Here is a 19755-nt window from a genome sequence, read left to right as displayed (position 1 = left end):
ATCCAGTTATTAGGATCAAGACGGTTTTTCATTCCAAGTTGTTATTCGGATTTTTACATCTAACTTTTCTAAGGTAGTGATTCAGTGGCTGCAATGCTAAAGGTCCAAGAAACGTACCCAGGAAGGGAAACACATACATTTCCCCAGGATACTCTTCTTGTTACTGCTATTACTGTGGTGATCTCCGACTGTGGGAATTTTAGAGATCGAACTGGTGTCTTTCTGTTTAATGGTCTTTGTTGGATTTATCTCCTGTTAGCATGCCTTACTGTTTTTCAGTCGACATAAACTTTTGGCATCTATAACCATCCTTTAGCACTGAATTTCTAGATTTAGCCAAATGCTATGTGGGAGTAAAATACTTCCTTCTGTTATGAACCAGCCTCCTGGTAATTTCATTTTATGCCTTTGCTTTTGTATTATGAAAAGTAATTATTGATGTTTTATCCCTATTTGGCATCTTCACACTCTTGTGATTTTGTGCCCTGTTAGTCACCTGATGTGTCACTTTAGATGGAAGCCACACCATCCTGTTGTCCTTTGTATATGTTCAGGCTTTACATAGAGTTTGATGGTTGGACTTGATGGTCTTAGAGGTCTTTTCCAACCTTAATGATTCTATGATTCTACATTCTTTTGTTATTGCAGGACCAAACCGAATGCAGGAGCTAAGATTCAAGTGCATCAAGTGCAATTTTTTCTGTACCGTTCTTTTCTTAACGATTTCTAGCATTTAATTTGCTTTCTTGAACGCTACAAAACATTATCAATTATCAATTGTAATGTATCCCATGACTTCTTTTCATATGACTTTCTGATGGTGGAGCACTTTTAATTAATTTGGTTTCCATTACATCAAGGGCTTTAAAGCCATTTGGTTATGCATTACCCCATATATGTCATATTTGGTACACATATAGAGATCATACACATATATACAAATTATCTGTATGCATAAAGTATATTGAATTGAGGATAAAATTGCTGAAAACTGAGAATAACTGTCTTTAGGGATTTTCTTGGTTGTTAGTGAACAAACTATTATTTTTGGGTTTTATATTTGCCAGTTGAGCTTGTCAAGTTGAAGTCAGAAGTTAAATTTATAACCTTGTAGCATCCATTATATGTTCCATGTTTTCCAAATGGGAGATATTTTCTGAGACTATTTTGTAATCTGAATAAGTTAAGAGCTCACTTGATGGAGGTTATGTTCACTTTTGCTGAGAACCATTCTATAGGAGTAACTATGACTCTATAAGAAAATAGGTTTAGCTGCTGTTTACAACAGTTGCTTATCACTTTGTGTGTCTGGACAGATCAAAGAGGCAGAAGCCAAAGCTGCTATTGAAGAAGAGAAACGAAGACAACAGGTATCAAGCTTTCTTCTTCCCCCCCCGTTCTTGTTAGTAAATTATTTCATTTATATGCAACAAAAGATGTATAGTTTGTAATGTGATATGCACAGTCATTCCTGTCAGCTGTTACCTTACTCCAAGATGTGTGGTGTGAATGATTTACAATGGTTAAGAGCTCACATGTTTTCCCAAACAATTTTCATAATTTTATGCAAAATGATAATTAGTTTAATCTGTATACACAGTATAACTATGTATAGTAGTTTATTTTTAAAATACTAAGTACTCTTGATTTTAATTGAACGCTTTATAATGTATAAACTCCACAGAATTGGTGAATAACCTTCATAGAGATTTAAATATTGGGTGAAGCTTCCCTCCTCCCTCCCATCATGAAAGCATGAGGGAGCCTAAATGAGTCTTTGACCTTCAAGGTCTCTGGAGGGAGGAGAAACGTGTATTTACTGTAATTGCTGTTGTTGGTGAGCATATGTTGTCGGCATTGTAATCCAAGAGGATTCTGTGCCAGCTGCCTGGAGACACTAATACTAATTGTATTTTGGGCAATAACAGTACTTTTGGTGGTGATGGCTAGGTCAAGTTTGTCCTCAGGAGGCTACAGCCTTACTGCACTCCTTCCATCCAGTTCGCGCACGTGTGCCTGTGCCTGAGCATTTGACACCGAATCATATTCTAAGTCCAGTGTGTGTGTTCTGACAGTTATCACAACAGTTATGTATTAGGTGATATTTGTGTTTTCACCTGGATGTCACACTCAGTTTTGATCGCAGCGCTCTGGCTTGAAATGGGGCACAGGAGGCTTACTTGCAGACCCAATCCTCTTGTACCGTTCTCCCAATCTCATTAGGATAGACATTTTCTCTGTGGTCGCAACTTCTGTTATGTATAATTTGATTAATTGCCTAGAGACTTTATTAAGCGTTATGTCTACCAGCCAATGCTCTAGCAAGGCCTGCTTTTGTTTTTTCAAAGGGGAATGTGTCTACTCATCAGCGTGAAGTTATGTACCTGTTGTTCAGTGGACCAGGCACTGTTCTGTGATCATTTTGTGATGTTTGTTACAATCATGCCTCAACTGTCCTACAATATTGATCACATATTCCCTCGTACAACTCGTAGACAGTTCATCTAATTCTTGTTCTCTAAGTTGACCTTGGAAATGTTAGTTCTGGGACACAGGTCAGGAAGCGTAGCTTGCATACAGATGTCTGAAACATTTTGTTAGGCAGAGGTAATCTATAACTGATGGTTCTGCAGGCTAAGTACTGAAGTCTGCTAATGGACATTTACATGTGTAAAGAACAGGCTTACAATTCTAGAGCTAGAAGTTCAAAGTTGCTGGTGTTTGTATTGCACCGATGGTGTTTTCATGCATTCCAGAAGCTATCCCACTTACTAATGATTTCTGCCTCAAAATCACTCAACTTACAGTCCCTCTAGTAAAGTCTCAATAATGAGGCTCCTGTAAAACTGTAGCAGATTCACTCCACCAACATAGTGCACAACATTATTTTTGTCTTGATTCTTCAGCAGTGATTGTTTCCCTCTGCAGTCGCACTACTGTTGTTTTCTACTTGTACGTTCACCAAAGTTTCAGAGTTGCACAGTCTCACCCTTCTGCAATATATGGCAACTGCTGCTGCGTTCGTGTTTTGTGATGGATGCAGCTTCAGGGATAGAAGAATTCACCTATACATAATCAAGCCTATTAAAAGGTTAATTAAGGTGGCCAGTTATATAGCACAATAACAAACAGCAGGACAACAGTAGTAAAAAAAAAAAGGAGAAATAAAAAAAGTAGGATGACAGTAACTAATAAATACACTCTAGAATTACGAACAAGTACTAACCTCAGCTACTGCAGCCTTTTATCTAAAATTGATTCCCTTCCAATTTGATCTCATAATCTGCCATCTGGTGATGCAAAATGGAGGACATCGCTATTGTAGGGTGTTGGGTCACATTAAGAGTATACATTTATTGAGTATACTCTCTTTTGACCAAAGTTTTGTATCTTGTACCACCTTCCTGATCTCATTAGCACATTTTTATATAGACAGTTCATCTGTTCCTCACAGCTTCTTAAGACCTGTTTTGATTAATACTTCATTAAATCCTTTATATACAAACTGGTTAGTGCTCTGGTAAGTCTGCACATTTATATTTGGGTATTTGCTATATTTGGTAGCAGCTTCTGCTAATATCATTTACAGATGGAATCACTTGTTTCTTAGTGGAAGGGAGATGGCTTGGTTAGGCTTCTCGTCATGGTCCTAGCAGCCAAACTTTCCCTCTGCTTCTAATTCAGAGGCACCGCGTGAGGCCAGGGTTTTCACAATTGCTAGAGGTGGAAAAAAGATCAGTGCTTTGATTATTAAACAATTCAGACCAAGTTCTCTCTCTGTCCCACTCTAGTGTAAAAGATTTGTTTAAATTTTCAAGCTAACTGGTAATAGTCAAGAGTTTCAACACTGAAAGTAAAGGTCTCAGACCTGAATTCTAATTTAATGAGTTGCATGAAAGATTTTTTTTCCATTTTTCTTAGAAAGAAAAATGTTTTAACAGCTCCTTAGAAGTTACAAAAGTCAAGTGCACACTGCACCACCCCTCCCATAAAATGCAAGACTTGCAATTTCAGGATATATGCTTTGTGTCTGTATTGTCACTGTTTGCATTCATTTAGCTACATTTTCCCAGGGGGCTGCTACTCCTTCCAGTGCAGGAAGAATATAGAGAATAGCACATGAAGGAGCAAAATCCAGTACCTGAGCAACACTAACTAGGCATTATCTGACATCAAATTGTTTTGAGTATACAGTTTAAATAAATGCATTTCATTTTACTTTTAATATGTTTATACACAAAGAAGTTAGGTTCTTACTCTGAATAAAAATCTTGAGCTTGTTTAGCTTGAAAAATTAAGGTAGTTGGAAGACTGGGCACAACCATTACTTTATTGTTCAGAGATCATTGAGCTGACACTTTGGGAACAATGACAGTTGCATAAAATCCATAGGTAGCTTTTCAAGGCTAGTGATGGCTTCCTTCTCATATTCTGTTCCCATGAACCTTTTTTCATTCTGTGTTTTGGTTTTATGATGGATTTATTTTTAGCTGGGTTTTTATAAAGTTCACTAGCAAAGCAATTCAGTCACTATTATATAACTGTTCAAGCCCTATATTTTAATTCAGATTACTGCAATTCATGAAGCACTCTGCTTTTTAAAACTTAAAGATCACAAGTATATCTTAACTATAGAAGCCCTAAATTTTATTTAGTGTCTGTGTAAAATGAAATACTGCCATATTATCTGTAAAACCTTAAGAACCCTGCACTTGCCTCCAGATTTTGGATTTTGAAAAACTGTTTCATTAAAATACTTTGCTTTTCTAAAGGAGGATTAGCTAGTTGAAAGTAATCTTGTTTCAAATGGCAGGCTGTGGAACTTTGTCTGAACTTTTCTCCCATATTGTCAGAGAAGTGCCAACAATTTCTGCCTTTATTAGGTACAAAGGAATAGACATCAAAATGGGTCCCTTTCTCTTGCTAACAGTGGTATCTGGCACAAGAAGGGAAGCAAGATCCGCTTTGTGAAACTCTGACAAATGTTTGCTGTCAGTAGAGGAAGACCAGACATCAGGCAATCTTGAGTTCCAAAGGAAAATTGTATTTACTGGATGACTCTGCCCGTTTCCCAAAACACTCTTATTCTTGTTTCTGTAATGCACCTATGTTACTGTCTTAGTCCCTCTCTTCCTGGCAGCACTGCAGTAGTAGTCATGTAGATTTATTTCCTCTCATGGCCAGGCTTTGTCTCTGTTCACTGTCCATGTTTCCTTTGCTTCAGCCCAGTCTTGCACCTTTTGCCCAGCCAGTCCCGGCTTGCTGCGCTCTGCCGCTCCCATCTCTCTCCTCTCTTTCAGTTCATCTGGCCTCTGTGCTCCCTAGCTCCTTGTCCCGTGCTTTCTCTAGTAGCTGACAGCTCTACCCAAAAATCCAGATAATCGTCAGACCTTTTCTGATTTTTAGTCTGTCTCAACTCTCTAGAGAATCTTTTCTTATTTTCCTAGCATTTAGATGGCTCCTCATTGGGGTCTCAACCCAGTCTTACACTCTTTGTTCCAGGCTGCCTAATTCCAGCTTTATTTCAGCTTTGTACCTTAAAATGAGTTTTATCTGTATTCTCTTGATACCCTTTTAAAGGGATGTGGAGGGGGATGAGGAACAGGGATCAGAGGATCCTACTGTTCATTCCAGGCATCACCCTGAAACTGCTGTTCTGGGTGGAAGCTTGGCATTCTTATTTTTCCAGTTGCTTTGCTTCATTTTTGGTCCTAAGGGCATGTGCTTTTTTTTGAAGTTCACTATGTAGCTACTACAGTCAAATATGAGTGACTAAGTGTTAAGTTATAACGCTTAACAAATGGAGTCTTTTCATGCATGTCTAAGATTATAACTATTAATGTAAAATTTAGCTGAACATGCAAAATATAAAGAATTGGGGGAAAGATGGTAGAGTTTATTTTATTTTTATTAATTTATTTTTAGCAGAGAGTGCAAAGAGGAGGTCTTTGATGATTTCAACCTATGTTTTTATATATGTTATTGTAATAGCTTAAATACTTTTGAGTGCTTTAATAGAGAAAATAATGTATTTTTAACATATTTCATGGAAATAATAATCTCATTTTGGCTTAACATATTAAGCCTGAGTTAAAAATCTAATGTAAAACCTCAGTTGGTTGCATTTTTGGCAATGTTTTTCTGTAGGAAGCTGAACAATGGTTTAATACTTGGAAGTGAAAGTGCTTTATAACCATGGGATATAGTGCTACCATCTCATCTGTAAGAGATGTATAACTTCATTGGCTGCCAGTTATTTTTATAGAATGTTTTTTGGGAATGTTGTTTAAAATCTGCACATCTTGTTTTTAATTCTGACACAAATGTCAGCCACTTCTGGTTTTCTTCATCTAGGCTGAACTGGAAGCTTTTGAAAACAGATTAAAAGGGCGAAGAAAGAATAAGAGAAGAAAGGATGAAGTAGAAGTTGAACAATCGTCATGGCAAAAATACAAGAACCTCATTATGCTGCCAGTGTTCGGAGTTGCTGTTGTGATGGTTGCATGGCTTATGGTCTACAATGGCTGAACCGACTCAATATTTGATATACCTCAGTCAGGCTTTAGGTAGCAGTTATTCCTAGAATGTTAGTCTGTGGGTAACAGAACTTAATATGGATAGACTATGTATGTATACCATTTGCCAAGAAAAGTGCAGAGGAGGGAGGAAATGTCATCTTTTGTGTTATCACATTCTCAGCACAAAACTGAATTCAGACACTGAAAGTAATAGTAGATTCTATGATTTTAGTCTACACTGAAGTGCTGATGTAGTTCGTCTGACTGAGATCCGTTAACATCTCTTCTATTAATATATTGTGTTACTTTTCCTTGTCTCCATTTCATAACATTAAAAATAGCTTAGTATAAAATGCTCTATTGAATATTTGTTTCTTGTAAAATCAATTTAGTGGTTTATTCAAGATTAGTATTCTTATGCTAGTCTTTATGTTGTATCACACAATAATTTCTGTGCTTCAGGTTGTTTTAATTATAACAACTAATGCGGACCTTCTGATCACTTAGGCTTGAATATTCTGGGCCCTCATGTCAGAACTTTATTCAGAGAAGGGAAATGTGAACTGTCTTTCAAGTCAACTGTATCTCAAACAATAAAATGGGCCCCCTTACAGACTGTGGGGTTTGGTTTTTCGGTTGTTCCCACTGCCCTTGTTTTCCTCAAAATCAAACCAATTCAAAACTTCATTTACTGGATGGATGCTGAACGTGGATGTGAAGTATTTCCAGAGTACAGGGAGGTCTTCTCATCGCTGTCCCATTGCCAACAGCAGAAAAGCAATTTGAAATTGAACTGAGAGCATCACTTGACTATTTGCAAAGATAAATGTCACATTTGAATATTTACATAGGTGTGCAAAACCATAATTAGCCTAACAATACAATTATACATTGTTCTGAAGCCCTCTGGATGGTGCTTGCTAATCATGTATAAACTATCTAGCTAATCTTTTCAATGTTTAAATATTTCCTTACTGACAGTTTAGAATACCCTGCTTTTGGGGTATTGATGTTGGTTGGTAGAACTGAAAGGTTTACAGAGCTTCAGGATTATTAGAGAAGCTACAGGGGACTGCAAGTTAAATTCCAGGGCAGGGGAAATCAGAAATCTGAATTTTTAAACCTCTGCTGGAAATTTTGTGCTGATACTTGAACATTGTGGGTAACTGAAAAGTGCTTACAAGATCCCATGAAAGATGAGGTACAAAGCCAAAGGGTATTAGGTTGCCCTTGTAATTCAGGCATATCATTTCATCACAAATCCTGCAAAAGCAGTGGGGCCATTTGCGTGAATCGGTAGAGAAGATGGCACTTTGTTTGAAAGCTCTTTCAGTTGATTTCGGCCCACTTGTGTAGGGACCCAGTATTAAATTGAGCTGGTATCCAATTGTAATTATGGTTCAGCAGCAGAAAAAAATAGAAAAGCTGCAAAAAGCAGTAGCATTTAGATTGTGTAGACTGACAAAATGGAAATTTCTTTCCAATTTCTCACCTATGTTTGGTGAAAGAGAAGAGAGGGAAGGAAAACTTGGCAAGATTTAGCATAGATTGGTGCTATTTGATAGTATTTTATGGGTTTTTTTAATTGATTTTTAGAAACGCATACTACTTCTGTCATGATGTGTCAGGCCATTAGTATGTAAAGTTGTGGAATGAATTAAAATTACACTAGGCAATCATAGTTGCATCTCTGTTGAATTCTCTTATTTTCTAGTATAAGGAATAAACCATTTTCCATATTGTTACTCTTGCTCTTTTCTATAATATTAATGCCCAGAAGATAATTCCGTGTATAAGTGTTGTTTCTTTAACCAAGTGAGGTGATGCTATTATGTGACAGCTTATGCCAGTAACTCTCCTGTCACTGAAAGAAAAAGAGAGATTTTTGTTCAGCCATAGTAAAATGTGATGTATTGTCCAAAAACACAGAAAGATACCTTTATAGCTGAAATGTGCAGATCAGCGTGAATGAGACCATTGTGGAAAGAGCTTTTATCTTACATGACTATAACTCATTTTTCTATTTACTGCTAGCTTTTTCTTTAAAACAAGTACAATGTAAAGTTTCTTCTTGCCTCTATGGCAAAGAGAAGAAAACTTTCTTTACAGAGCCATAAAAGTGAACTGCACTTGAGTTATATGTTTGATGTAGTTCTTAGTGTTCTTTTCAGCATGTTTTGCAGCATTTGTGTGAAATATTGGCGAGGAAGAGAATTGCTGCTCATTGATCACCTTTATTATATTAAGAAAGCATACCAATCTTTAAAAATTCATTCCATTCATACAAATGTGTGTATGAGTAGGCATATTCTCTTTCTTAAAGGATTTGTATCTCTCCTGAACCTCGCATATGCAAGACACACCTATTTTTGAAATTTTTTTCAAAGTAGTATGTCTTATCCAATCATCTGAGTCATTTGCGCTCTGTTGGTCTGCCTGCTGAACCAGATATTTGTTTCTTGGCATAAAAAAGTGTGGGAGTTTGAGCAATCTGCAGTTTAATAAATCACTGGTTTGGGGTTTATTGTTGTTATTATTATTTTTACAGTTAATTTTTTATCTTTTTTTTTTGTTGTTGTTGGAGCTGTATGTTGCAAGCATGACCTTTGGAGTAAAAGGTCCAGATAAAATCACCTGTTACTCAGTATACATGAAAGATGGTAATTCTAGAAAGGAAATACTGAACTGAAGGTGGGGAGTTTTCAGCAATTTAAATGTAATGTACTGTTTCATAATGTAATGCGCAACTACTTTGAATGTTAACAATTTAAGAAAATAAAAAATAATATTGATAAGTATACATTAAACCAAATGATATAATCTGACCTGCTGTTGAAGTGAAATTATATTGAGACAAGCCTGATCATGAGGATACTTAGCATGCAGAATATTTAGCTATGTGTAAAATGAAAAAACGGGGGGGATTTTCCTGATTCTGAATACGTTCTGGTGAGTATTCATCTTTGCACTGAACCGAGGTGCTTACAAGTTGTCAATATATTTTGGACTGGAAACTCCTTGGGCAAGTTTGTTCCTTGTAACAATAACAAAGCCATTGTGTGCATTAATTTAATGTGAAAACCAAGTCAGACAATAAACACATCAAACACAACTTGAAAAATTGTTTGCTCTCAAGGACTGGTGTAGTAAAGCAGCAAACTTCTCTTGGGTGATGACGACTGACATGCTGCAGCAGAAGTCTCAGGCATGCTTTTTGTTCCCTTCTCACGGCTCAGATTAATGCTGGAATTACGTAATCACGTTCCTTCATGTTACTGCTCTGACAAAATTGCAAGAATGGGTTGGAGAAGTAGATTAAGATGAAACAAATGGGAATGGATTTAGTAGATGATTTTTTTGGCCTCGTATGGGGAAATATAGCTGATTTATTAGACATTTGTCCTGACACTAACTACCAGAGAAGGAAATGTTACTATGCAGATAGCACCAAAATTTGTTCCTAAAAGCTTCTATGCTTGATTGTGGCTTTAAAGCACTGAACTCTGAGTCTATAATCTCAGTAGTTCTGGCTCCAAAGCATAGGTGCTATAGGCCAGCTTTTCTGAGTGGTGAGCCTGTGTGTTGGGTTAGAGCACAGAGGTGCTTGGTCTGAAGAATGTTCCTGTGCCAGGCAGTGGAAGCTTGATGTCTGTGGTAGCTGCTCTCTGGTGCGTGCTTTAGGGTGGAGTATTCTTGTGCGGACAGTCCGTGGGTTACCCTGTCTTCAGTTTCATTTAGTTCAGATATCCCTTTTCTGCTTTGATTTCACCCCATTGCCAGTTGTTATTTATGGGCATTTAGGTCACTCCCGCTTGCTTCATGAATGTAAATTTGTATTTGTGCCTGCCCTTATCATTCAATTAAATCAATCAATCTCTCTAAAGAATTATAAAATGAAGATACAGTGGTGGTCTTTACCTTGCATTTGCCTTCCTAGTAAATAAAAATTAGAGAAAAATCAAATGTAGTCAAATTAGTTATAAGATAATAAGACATGCTTGCTTTTTCCACTGATGACTACATGTTGATGAATTATTTGGACTCTGCATTAAAATGTTTATATGCCATGCTACCAGAAAACAAGTTTCTGGTATGGATAATGTATCAATATGAGCTCTGTGATAAATTAAAGTCAGTCATAAGGTAGGCTTAATGGCACCTGTCTAGAAATAAGTCGTACTCTGAGGGAACTGTGCCTTAATTCAACCAAGTATTATTTAATCTAAAAAATTTTCTCATGCATAAAATTGCCAACAAAAACAGAACTCAGCTTAGGCTTTCTCTGTGTGCTGTACACTGTGGTTGTGAAACTACAATTTGAGTGGCTCCCCCGCTTGAGGAAATTAGTATGAGCTTAGGAGTCAAGATGGAGTTTGGATATGGAATTCACAGTACTACTGCTGGAGAGACGACATCCTCCATCCAAGGCCAAGCTGGCTTTGCAGCCTGAGTCATGTATTGCACCTCTTAGGTTTCAGTTTTCATTTGTTGTTATTGTAATTTTTGACAGGGCTAACTAATCTCTCTAAAATACTGTAATAAATAATCAATTATGGTTTGATACCTTTTTATCAGTATTACAGCACAAAATATTTGTTGTTTTACATTAAGCAGTTTGAAGATTTTGCATAAATGCTCTTGCTTCTGTCTCTTTCCATGCTTTTCCTATTATTTGTGTGATTGTTTTAAAAACAAAGCCACTGTTTTCCTCCAGTGGCACTTTGCTTTGTTGGGTGAAAAAAATGCAGGACTGAATTACCATGAGCAGGAGTTACGTATGTGCAGCGTCGCTCCAGGAGCACAGAGCACCCAGTCTCTGCCCCATGGTTTGCACACAAACAGAAAGTGACAGGGCCTAAATCCGAAGGTAGGGAAATAAAGGTATCTGGAGAAGAAGCTGGAAAAAAGCTAGGAAGAAGTGTTTGTCTTAAACACATATAAACAAACTCTAGATGCGAGGGGTGTCATCCCAAGACAAGAGTGGTTACCAGGGACAGAAGCCATATTCACGTCAAGGTGGTTGTTCACATTTTTGGGGTGTTTTCTGATTCACATTTTGAATGATATCATTTTGGAAGCACTGAAACATGCACAGTAAAAACTGGAAGCTTTTCTGTTTTACAAATGTCATCTCAGAACCCAGTCATGGTGCCAGTGACAACTCTCTGTGGCTCCTGGAAGGGTCCTGAACTGCTTCTGTTCTGGCAGTGCCCGCTTCTGCCCATCAAACATCCTTTTTGTCCCATTGACTTTATCCTTCTTGGATAGTGCTTGTGAGCTCTGTTATGTACACAGACACGGGCTTCAGTCAGAAGCGACATCTTTGGATGCGGATCCAGGGAAGAGGGAACAAAGGCATCAAAATGCAAGTCTTAAAAGGTGATGTCTCATGGGGGTGGGGCATTTGCTCTGTCATTTGCAGCTTCAGGCGACGCTTCTCTCTTGGCGTGAGAGCTTTGTTTCAAGAGGTTTGCAACAAACACCACCCCCCTCCAGCTCTCAGGTCGTTGTGGTCGGTCACGGCCGGGACCGGCGAGGGGACAGGTGTAGCGTCCCCGGCCGCCGCTGTCCTCCCGCGCAGCGCTTCCTCGCACGGGGGGGGGGGGGGGGGGGGACGGGACGACACGGCAGACTTGCGTACCCCCCTGAGGGGCTGGGACCGGAGCCTCACTGCGGGGAAGGATCTGGAGAAACCTGTCGCCGGATCCGGGAGAGCTTCCTCCCTCCCTTCCCCTCCGCTTCTGCTGTGCCGGCCCCGGCGCCGCTCTCAGCCTTCTTTTTGGAGATACGGAGGATCGGTTGGGGAACGGCAAGCCATTGTGCCACGGAGGAAAGCGTTGCAGTCCCTGTAGGCGCGAAACTTCCTATCCCTGGGGTGAAACGAAAGTCTCTGCATGATCGTAACGTGAATAAAGAGCATCCAGAAGGCAGGCGGGTCCTCCGGGCTCGCCATCCCCCGCTCGGAACTCCGCGCTCCAACTCGGCGGGCCGGGAGCGCCAGTAGGCTCGTGCGCTGGGGTGGCTTCGGATCGCTCCAGCCCAAGTGCGCATCGGGGCAGCCCCATCTGCGGGGACAGTCCCGGCCCCTCGGCCGCGGCAGAGCCCCGCCGAGCCAAGGTAAGGGGCGCGAGGGGCGAGCCCCGCACACAGTCCCTGGCTCAGGCTTGCCTTGCCACCTGACGCCCTTCGCGGCGTGACGAGACATCCTTTACCGGGGGGCGGGGGGGGCAAAGGCTGTGGCCACCTCATCCGCCCTCCCTGAAGGGATGGCTTTAGGGTGAAATTAGCAAGTGGGCTGTCTCTCAGCTTGTCCCCAAGGGGTAGAGCCTTGTGTGCAAAAGGGGTGGGGATGTGGCGGCTTTCTCGAGGAGGTTTATTATTATTGGGTGGAGGAGGGGGGAGGGGGAGTCTGCCGAGCAGACAAAATGCGGAGCCCCCCCGCTCCGCAAGTCTGTATGTGCGGGAGGCGGGCGGCCGCGGCTCGTCAGACACGGAGGTAGAGAAGGGGGGGGGGCGGCGGCCAAAGTGAAGAGGGTTCAGCAGCAGCTAGAGCATGCTCTCCATGCAACAGTTCCCTGCCCTGCCCGCGGAGGAGGAGCGCTACCGGCAGGTCCTCTCCGCCAACCGGGTAAGGCGAGCCCGAGGGCGCTCCCCTCCGCGCGTCAGGCCACCTGGGGGCCACGGAGCCGGGGGCTTGCAAGGGTGGCTGGTTCCACTGCTCGGCGACCCCCGGGGTGCGGGTGGGGGGCAGCGCGCTCAGGGCGACATCTCCGACCGCCGCCGGGTGCCAGGGGTGCCGGACAGGAGAATGGGAGCGCGGCCGCCGGTCCGGCGGGGAATCCCGGTGCGCCGCGCACAGCCTGCGCTGCCGCCGCGGGGCCGAGCGGCAGGTTGTTGGGCAAGCGGAGAAGGGGCGAGCCCTACCCGCGATCTGCCGTGGCGAGAGCGAACCTGTGGCTCGCCGGCAGGGACGGTGCCGTGTCCCCGGGAGGCGCGGCCTGGGGAGCGGCCGAGGGCAACTGACTGCCCGCGCTCAACCTGCCGCGGTGGAGCCGTCCCAGAGCGCTCCTGTGTCGAAACTTGCGCGGCTGTGCGGGAGAAGCACCGGGACGGCCGAATTCAGAGGCGCAGGATATAGGTGAGTCGCAGTTAACAACTGGCCGTTATTAGCGTTTCACGAAGAGCTTAGCGGCGCCCTCTCCCCAGTTCTCCCACAAAGTAGCAGGGAAGATCAATAAGGCTGATGTGCCTGCTAAGTGCTCCGGCGCTGGAAGAAACGGGGAGGAGTTGCGCCCAGCCCGACGGCAACAGGTCCGGCAGGATTTGCAAGAGCAAAGTTGGGGCTTGACCTCCAGCAGGACGGCTGTGACAGCTCCACCGGTGGCCGGGCTCCCGGGGAGCCGATGCACCGTGACCTGGTCCCCGGCGCGGTAGCTGCCTCCCGGCAGCAGCGAGGGCTGACTTCACCGTCGCGTCGGATACAGCCTGGGGTCGGGTGGAGGGACTCCTTCCCTCTCCTCTTTCCCCCTACTCCCCCGGCTGTCCGGCGGGATGGTGCCGCTGGCCCCCACCACCCACGGGAGGTGGTCATCCCGTGGAGTGTCACAGACGGGGGCAGTTAATCCTTGCAGGGAGAAACAGCGTACCTGAGTGGTTGCAAGTGTCCGAAGGGGATAGCGCGGGTGTTCCCAGTGTCCCAGCACACCCCCTGAGAGGAGGGATGAGGGGGGCGGAGAAGCATGCTTTGCCTGCCCTTACGGGAGAGGCTGCACGGGGTGGGGGGGCCTCGTACGAGGTGGCTGACACGCTAGTGCGAACCTGCAGGGTCAACCCCTCTAGTCTGCCCTTCCCTCCTCTAGCCGGGGAGCAGGTGTCTCCCCGGTGTCCCCGGTGCGGGTGGCGCTGTCATTGGCAGAGGCACGGCGAGGGCCGCAAGTGAACAGCGGGGCCGGGGGGCAGCGCTCCCTGTGGCGGTGCCGGTGCAGAACCCCGCGGCGAGAGAGCGGGGTCGTCTCTCCCGGCGGAGCGGCGAGGTGATGCGCAGGAGTGCTGGGCTCGATGCTGGAGCACCCCAAGAGAGGGCGGCGGAGCTTCCCGCGCCGTCATACCGATCCGTATGCGACCGAAATGGCATGGCAGCCAGCCTCACAAGTTTGTAAATATGGCAGTATACTTCCATGGGATGGTTGCTCCGCTTGATTTAAAATGCAGAATCCTTGGACGCATTTCATGGTAGACGATTAATTAATTAACTTTTATTTTAAATTATTAGCAGTCTGGCTGAGATGGTGAAACTCTTAAGTGAAATCAAATATCTAGAGCTTTTAATGCATTCACGGAGCCTCTTGGGAAGGTTTAGCTTTCAGCAGTAAAAATACGGGAATGGATTTTTCCATATGGCCACTTACACCCTTCCTGTGTTTCTAAAAGATGGGCCAGTCAGCAGGACTAAATTGTAATTCTTTACTTTTGTTCTTGTAAGGGATGCTTTAGCTGGAGATCTCTGCTATAAGCTCCTCCGGTACTGTGACACAGGCAGCGTTGAATCAGTGTATCAGTGAGGTAATCCAAACAGCTGTGAAGGAATAATAATACAAGGATATATAGAACCACTCTGCTTATGTGTCTTTGTAAAAACTGGTGACATCTCCTGAGTGTCTCGGACATCAAGGTTCTGTAGGAAGCTGGGGGCTCCTCGGGGGACAGGGGAATCCCAAACAATGTTCAAACCTCCTTTAGAAAGGAAATGCTCATGACTTTTTGCCCTCGTCCATCAGCCATTTATGGGGCACCTTGACAGCTGGCTTTTTCTGCCTGTGGGGAAGCCCGGCCCTTCAACCTCGGATATCATCATCACTCAGCATGCATTTTTAAGGAAGCCACTAGTACTCATTTTCCGGAGAAGGCTCTCAGGGTGGTGAGCTAGGAGCACTGCTCCCTTGCCCAGATTAGAGGAATCTTCTTGTGGTATGTTAGTATCTGATGGGACCATCAGGACAAAACATTGGTTTTCCTCAGTCTTTTGGAGCTGGGACTGTGAAACACTGAAGAAAATATTCACTTCATCTCCAGAAATGTTTGCTGGCACTCAACTGTGTGCCCGTGGTAGCTAACTTGAGTGTGCAGTGAATCAGAAGTATAAGATGGTTTGAAATGTGTCACACTTGGAGGTGTTCTATAAAATACACAATGCACACAGGGCAATTTAAGATATCTGTATTATTGTTTAGCTGTTAATTATGTATTAGATGATGTCTGCAGATACAAATGGACTGTTAACAGTGCCAGTAATTATTTAAAAATGCAGGCTTACTTGAATGTAGGACTTTTTTTTTTTTTTTTTTTTGCTAAGCTGATATACATGTTGAGGTCTTAGCACTCTGCTCCCTCGACGACCATTACTGTCCTGCTGTTCTAAGTCCATGCATTGCCAGACACATAACTTCTTGTCATTACTTGCACGGCCAAGCGAGGAGTGCATGCAGAGGCGGAGGTGGATAAGCACCCAGACAGAAATCTCGTTTACCAGAAGGGGAAGGGTCCTTCCAAGAGAAGGCAGAACAGGCAAGGGAATGTTGGGAAAACCCAGCAGCTCCTGCTCTCACTGCTACCCAACTGCTCTAACCAACAAGTGCTGAACTCTAAATAAGCCCTTTGTGCACAAGTGAGAAGACAGTGCTTCCATCTGTGTGCCCTAGTGGCTGTTTGGGCTCTGCTGAGGCTCAGCGGATTCAGACCATCCCAGTACAGCAGGCACAATATAAGCACTACAGGCACTTCCGCAAGAGATGGGAGCTGTGGCTTTGACCCCACCTGGAACAAGAGGCCGTAGATACCAGGTTGTCTGCTTTCAGGCTGAACATCACGCGCTGCGAGGCAGTTACACACAACGGCACTATCTCCTGGTCTGGTGAGGTTTTAAATGATGGTGGCTACCGCTACATTGCATGGGAAGAATCGAATCCTGTCAGCATGTCAGGTATCCTCGTCAAGTGCTTACAAGGCCAGATGAATGCCTTGTTTCTGAATGCCAGCCAGGGTGTCAGGCCACTCACAGCGGGGCAGTTCTAGGCTCGCACACGCAGCCTAGGTCCTTCCAAATGTAACAGCCAGACACCTCCTGATTTTTAAATGCCTTCAGGACGAAGCAGCTAAGCAGCAGGGCTTGAGGGGTAGGTCTGATTAAAGTTTGAAATACTGATGTTTCTACTCTGTCCCAATTTCTTTTCCTACCAAAAAAAAAATGGACCTCATAAATGGCAGGCTGGGTAAGTACAATTCTCTAGTGCCAGAAGAGAAAGGCGGATGACAAACACCTTGTGAAATGCCAGATTGTCACAGTAGGACAAAGAAAGCTTAAATCCTCCTTCAAAAGGTCTTCGCACACAGAACAAGCTCTGAAAACAGTGGCCAGATAGGCTCCAGTTTGACTACCTCATTGCCTCTGTATTTTTAATTCTAGTGACCCTCCACAGTCAATTTTTGTCTGGAACTGTCCTGAGCCTCAGTCTAGGTGCCAGGGCATAAAAGCCCCCCTCCAAAGTGCTGGGATCTGCAACTGGGGGAATTAATATATGTGTGAGGTGCATCCTCACTTCCTCAGAAGTTGCAGGAGGAAAAACTGGGGAAAAAGAGAGAAGGAAGAGTGCCTGGGCCATGCCCAGGTAGCTTGCCTCCTTGGCCCACGTCGCAGCCTGTGCGTCCTCCGGCCGGCCCGGATTGCCCCCTCTCCCCAGGCCATGGGCGGCGGCGCAGCGGGCCGGGGAGGGGACACACACGACTGGCCAGCGCAGGTCAAGCCGGGCGGCGCGGCGTGCCATGCCGCGGCGCTTGGGGTTTCCCCGCCACAGCCGCCTTGACCAGCTGTGCTGAGGGACGGGAGACGGTGTGGGGGGGCTCGTTTCTGGGTGTCTCTCCCAGTCCGCAGCCCCGCGACAGAAGAATATGATGCCGATCGCACCCCTTCCCTCTGTCCCCCGCCCCTCTATAAATAACTCTCGCGGGGCTGACCTGTCAGATTCCCCCGGCAGAGCGGATCCCCTGACCGGGGCGCCTGCAGTGGAAAGTCTGAATGCAAAAAATACCGTAGTAAAAATAGAGCACCCGGGTAGCCCCTCCGGCAGGTCCTAGCGCCGGGGCCCGGTGGCTCTCGGTGCCGCACCGGCCCCGGCGCTGCCCGCTCCCTTCACGCTAACGGCTCTCCTCACGCTAACGGCTTCCCTCGCGCGAAGGGTTTCCGCGCGGCCGGCGGCGCCTCCCGCCAGCGGTCCGGCCCGGGTGTCAGGCCGGCCTAACGGTGAATTCTTTCCTCTTTTTTAACTGTCAGATGGAATCATAATTCATTTCTGCTATTCTGCTGTGGAACAGACAGTTCCCTTCCAAGTCGTGTTTTTAATTTCGGCTTGTCTTTCTAGTCAGCAAACGTGAAAGAAATAGGGATAATGGTTTAATATCCTAAATGTAAAAATAATAATGAGACAGCAATCAAGCAAGAGCTTGCCATTTCAAAATGAGATGAGAATCTTGCTACCTCTGAAGTCTGAATTAGATTTCATGTCGGGCCTACCTTGTGCAGAAGGCTGCTACCCTAAAGGGATAGATTCTCCTCAGCTGCGGTTTCAAGCCACTATAATTTAAAACAATGCTTGTAATGATTTATTTGTGCATATGCTGTTATTTCTGGCAGTTTTACCTGCGAAATCTGAGTATCTGCAGTTTAAAACCAGCAATAGATACCAGAAAGTGTTGCTGCTGTGCCTTCTGGTGCATCCATGTTGCAGCTCCTGGCCCTCGGCGCCCACAGGAGCATGGCCTGCTCTGGGAGTGGTGGTGGGGTGGTCTCAGCTCACAGCCATGCACCTGCACAGCCCCTTGCTCACCCCGATGCTGTCCTGCGGGATGGGAGAAAATAGGAAGAAAGAGAGTGAGAAAGCTTGTGTGTCAAGATAAAGGCTGGGAGATCACTCACCAATTTCTGTTGTGGGCAAAACAGACTTGACGGGAGGAAATGAGTTAACTACTGATTACTATAAATATTTAATTACTGATTCAGGTATTGTGAAACCTTTGTGGTTGTCTGCTCCCCTGTCCCTCTTCCCCAGTCCCCAAATCACGAAGGGATGAAATAAATCCAACCATCCTTCAGTTCCTTTCCTCCATCTCTCTTATCAGAGTGGAATCCCTGCAGCATCTGCTTCTTTGGGTGCCACGCAATTTATAATTCTCTATTTTTGTTAGTGTTGTTGCCAGCATAAGGTAGTTTTTAGACCGTTGCCCTGTAGAAAGTGAAAAGAAGCTGAAAATCAGATACTGTCAGAGCTGCTTTGGAATGGTTTATGCTTTGATGATTCAAGCCCTGCCCCTCATTGCAAAGCATGTTTCCCACAACAGTATGTATTCTGTGGGAACCGAGCCTTTGCGTACATGCTAAATCAATGCATATTGCTTTTTTTTTCAGAGGGAACACAGAAATTGAGGCAGTTTTAAAAAAAATCCTCATAAAATAATCTGTGTGGGACAGCTCCTGTAAACCTGTGGGAAAGAAGATTGTCAGGTTGCATCATTGCAGGTGCTCCTGTAAGCTGCTGCTCTTCCTGAATTCCAAGGCTCACCTTTTCTTGCAAAAGAAGTCATCTTCGCCCAGTCCTTAGGGGAAAGGAGGTGAAAGTAGCCATGAGTTTCCTTCTTTGGGACTGCATCAGACTGCATCTATTACAATTCACGTGTCATAGTTCAGAGAGAGTTCAAGATCAATGCTCAGTGAACGGTGCTCATGGTTTGGGACTGGCTGGTCAGTGATTGTCAAAGTCTGTCTTTCCCTTCTCTTCCTCAAACCTGTAACACTCAGTTCTGCCATATACAGAACCTAGTGTTTTAAAAACTAATGTGCTAGAATCTTCTACATCTGAGCTGTTTGATACCAGAGAGATTTAACTTAACAGTGATTTAACAGTAATAGTAATTGCCCACAGCAATTGCCATTGCTCATCACCTCAGAGAGCTCCCAGTTGCAAAATAGCCTATACTGTCACTCCAATATTACTGAAAGTTACTTGAAAGTGTCTCAGACTCAGGAAGCATTTCCTAGGAAAAGAGACTCTCATTTTTTCTCGTGCTGCCTCTGAATGAAGCAGTAAGAAATCACTTACGTGCTCCTTGCATTGTTCATCTCATTAGATTTCAGAAAGCTGCCAGGGCATTCTCTTGAAAATAAAACCACTGGTGGTGTTGAGGAGCT

At 44.2% G+C, this 19755-nt stretch overlaps 2 protein-coding genes across 2 annotated transcripts in view; both read left to right on the top strand.

The window, feature by feature from the left end:
* The window catches only part of NFXL1 (nuclear transcription factor, X-box binding like 1), a 50199-nt gene extending 40248 nt beyond the window's left edge, over positions 1-9951 (top strand). Inside the window, exons 21-22 of the mRNA XM_054823091.1 lie at positions 1317-1370; positions 6355-9951. Of these exons, the coding sequence (XP_054679066.1) occupies positions 1317-1370; positions 6355-6528 (228 nt within the window). The 3' untranslated portion in view covers positions 6529-9951. The remainder of the gene's footprint in view (positions 1-1316; positions 1371-6354) is intronic.
* Positions 9952-12965: 3014 nt separating this feature from the next.
* CORIN (corin, serine peptidase) overlaps positions 12966-19755 on the top strand; it is a 158354-nt gene continuing 151564 nt past the window's right edge. Inside the window, exon 1 of the mRNA XM_054823090.1 lies at positions 12966-13146. Coding sequence (XP_054679065.1) covers positions 13072-13146 — 75 coding nt within the window. The 5' untranslated portion in view covers positions 12966-13071. The remainder of the gene's footprint in view (positions 13147-19755) is intronic.

Source organism: Grus americana, chromosome 4, assembly GCF_028858705.1.
Source record: "Grus americana isolate bGruAme1 chromosome 4, bGruAme1.mat, whole genome shotgun sequence".
NCBI classification, from domain to species: Eukaryota; Metazoa; Chordata; class Aves; order Gruiformes; family Gruidae; genus Grus; species Grus americana.
The sequence above is the reverse complement of the archived record's forward strand: the minus strand, read 5'-3'. Positions and strand labels throughout refer to the sequence as shown.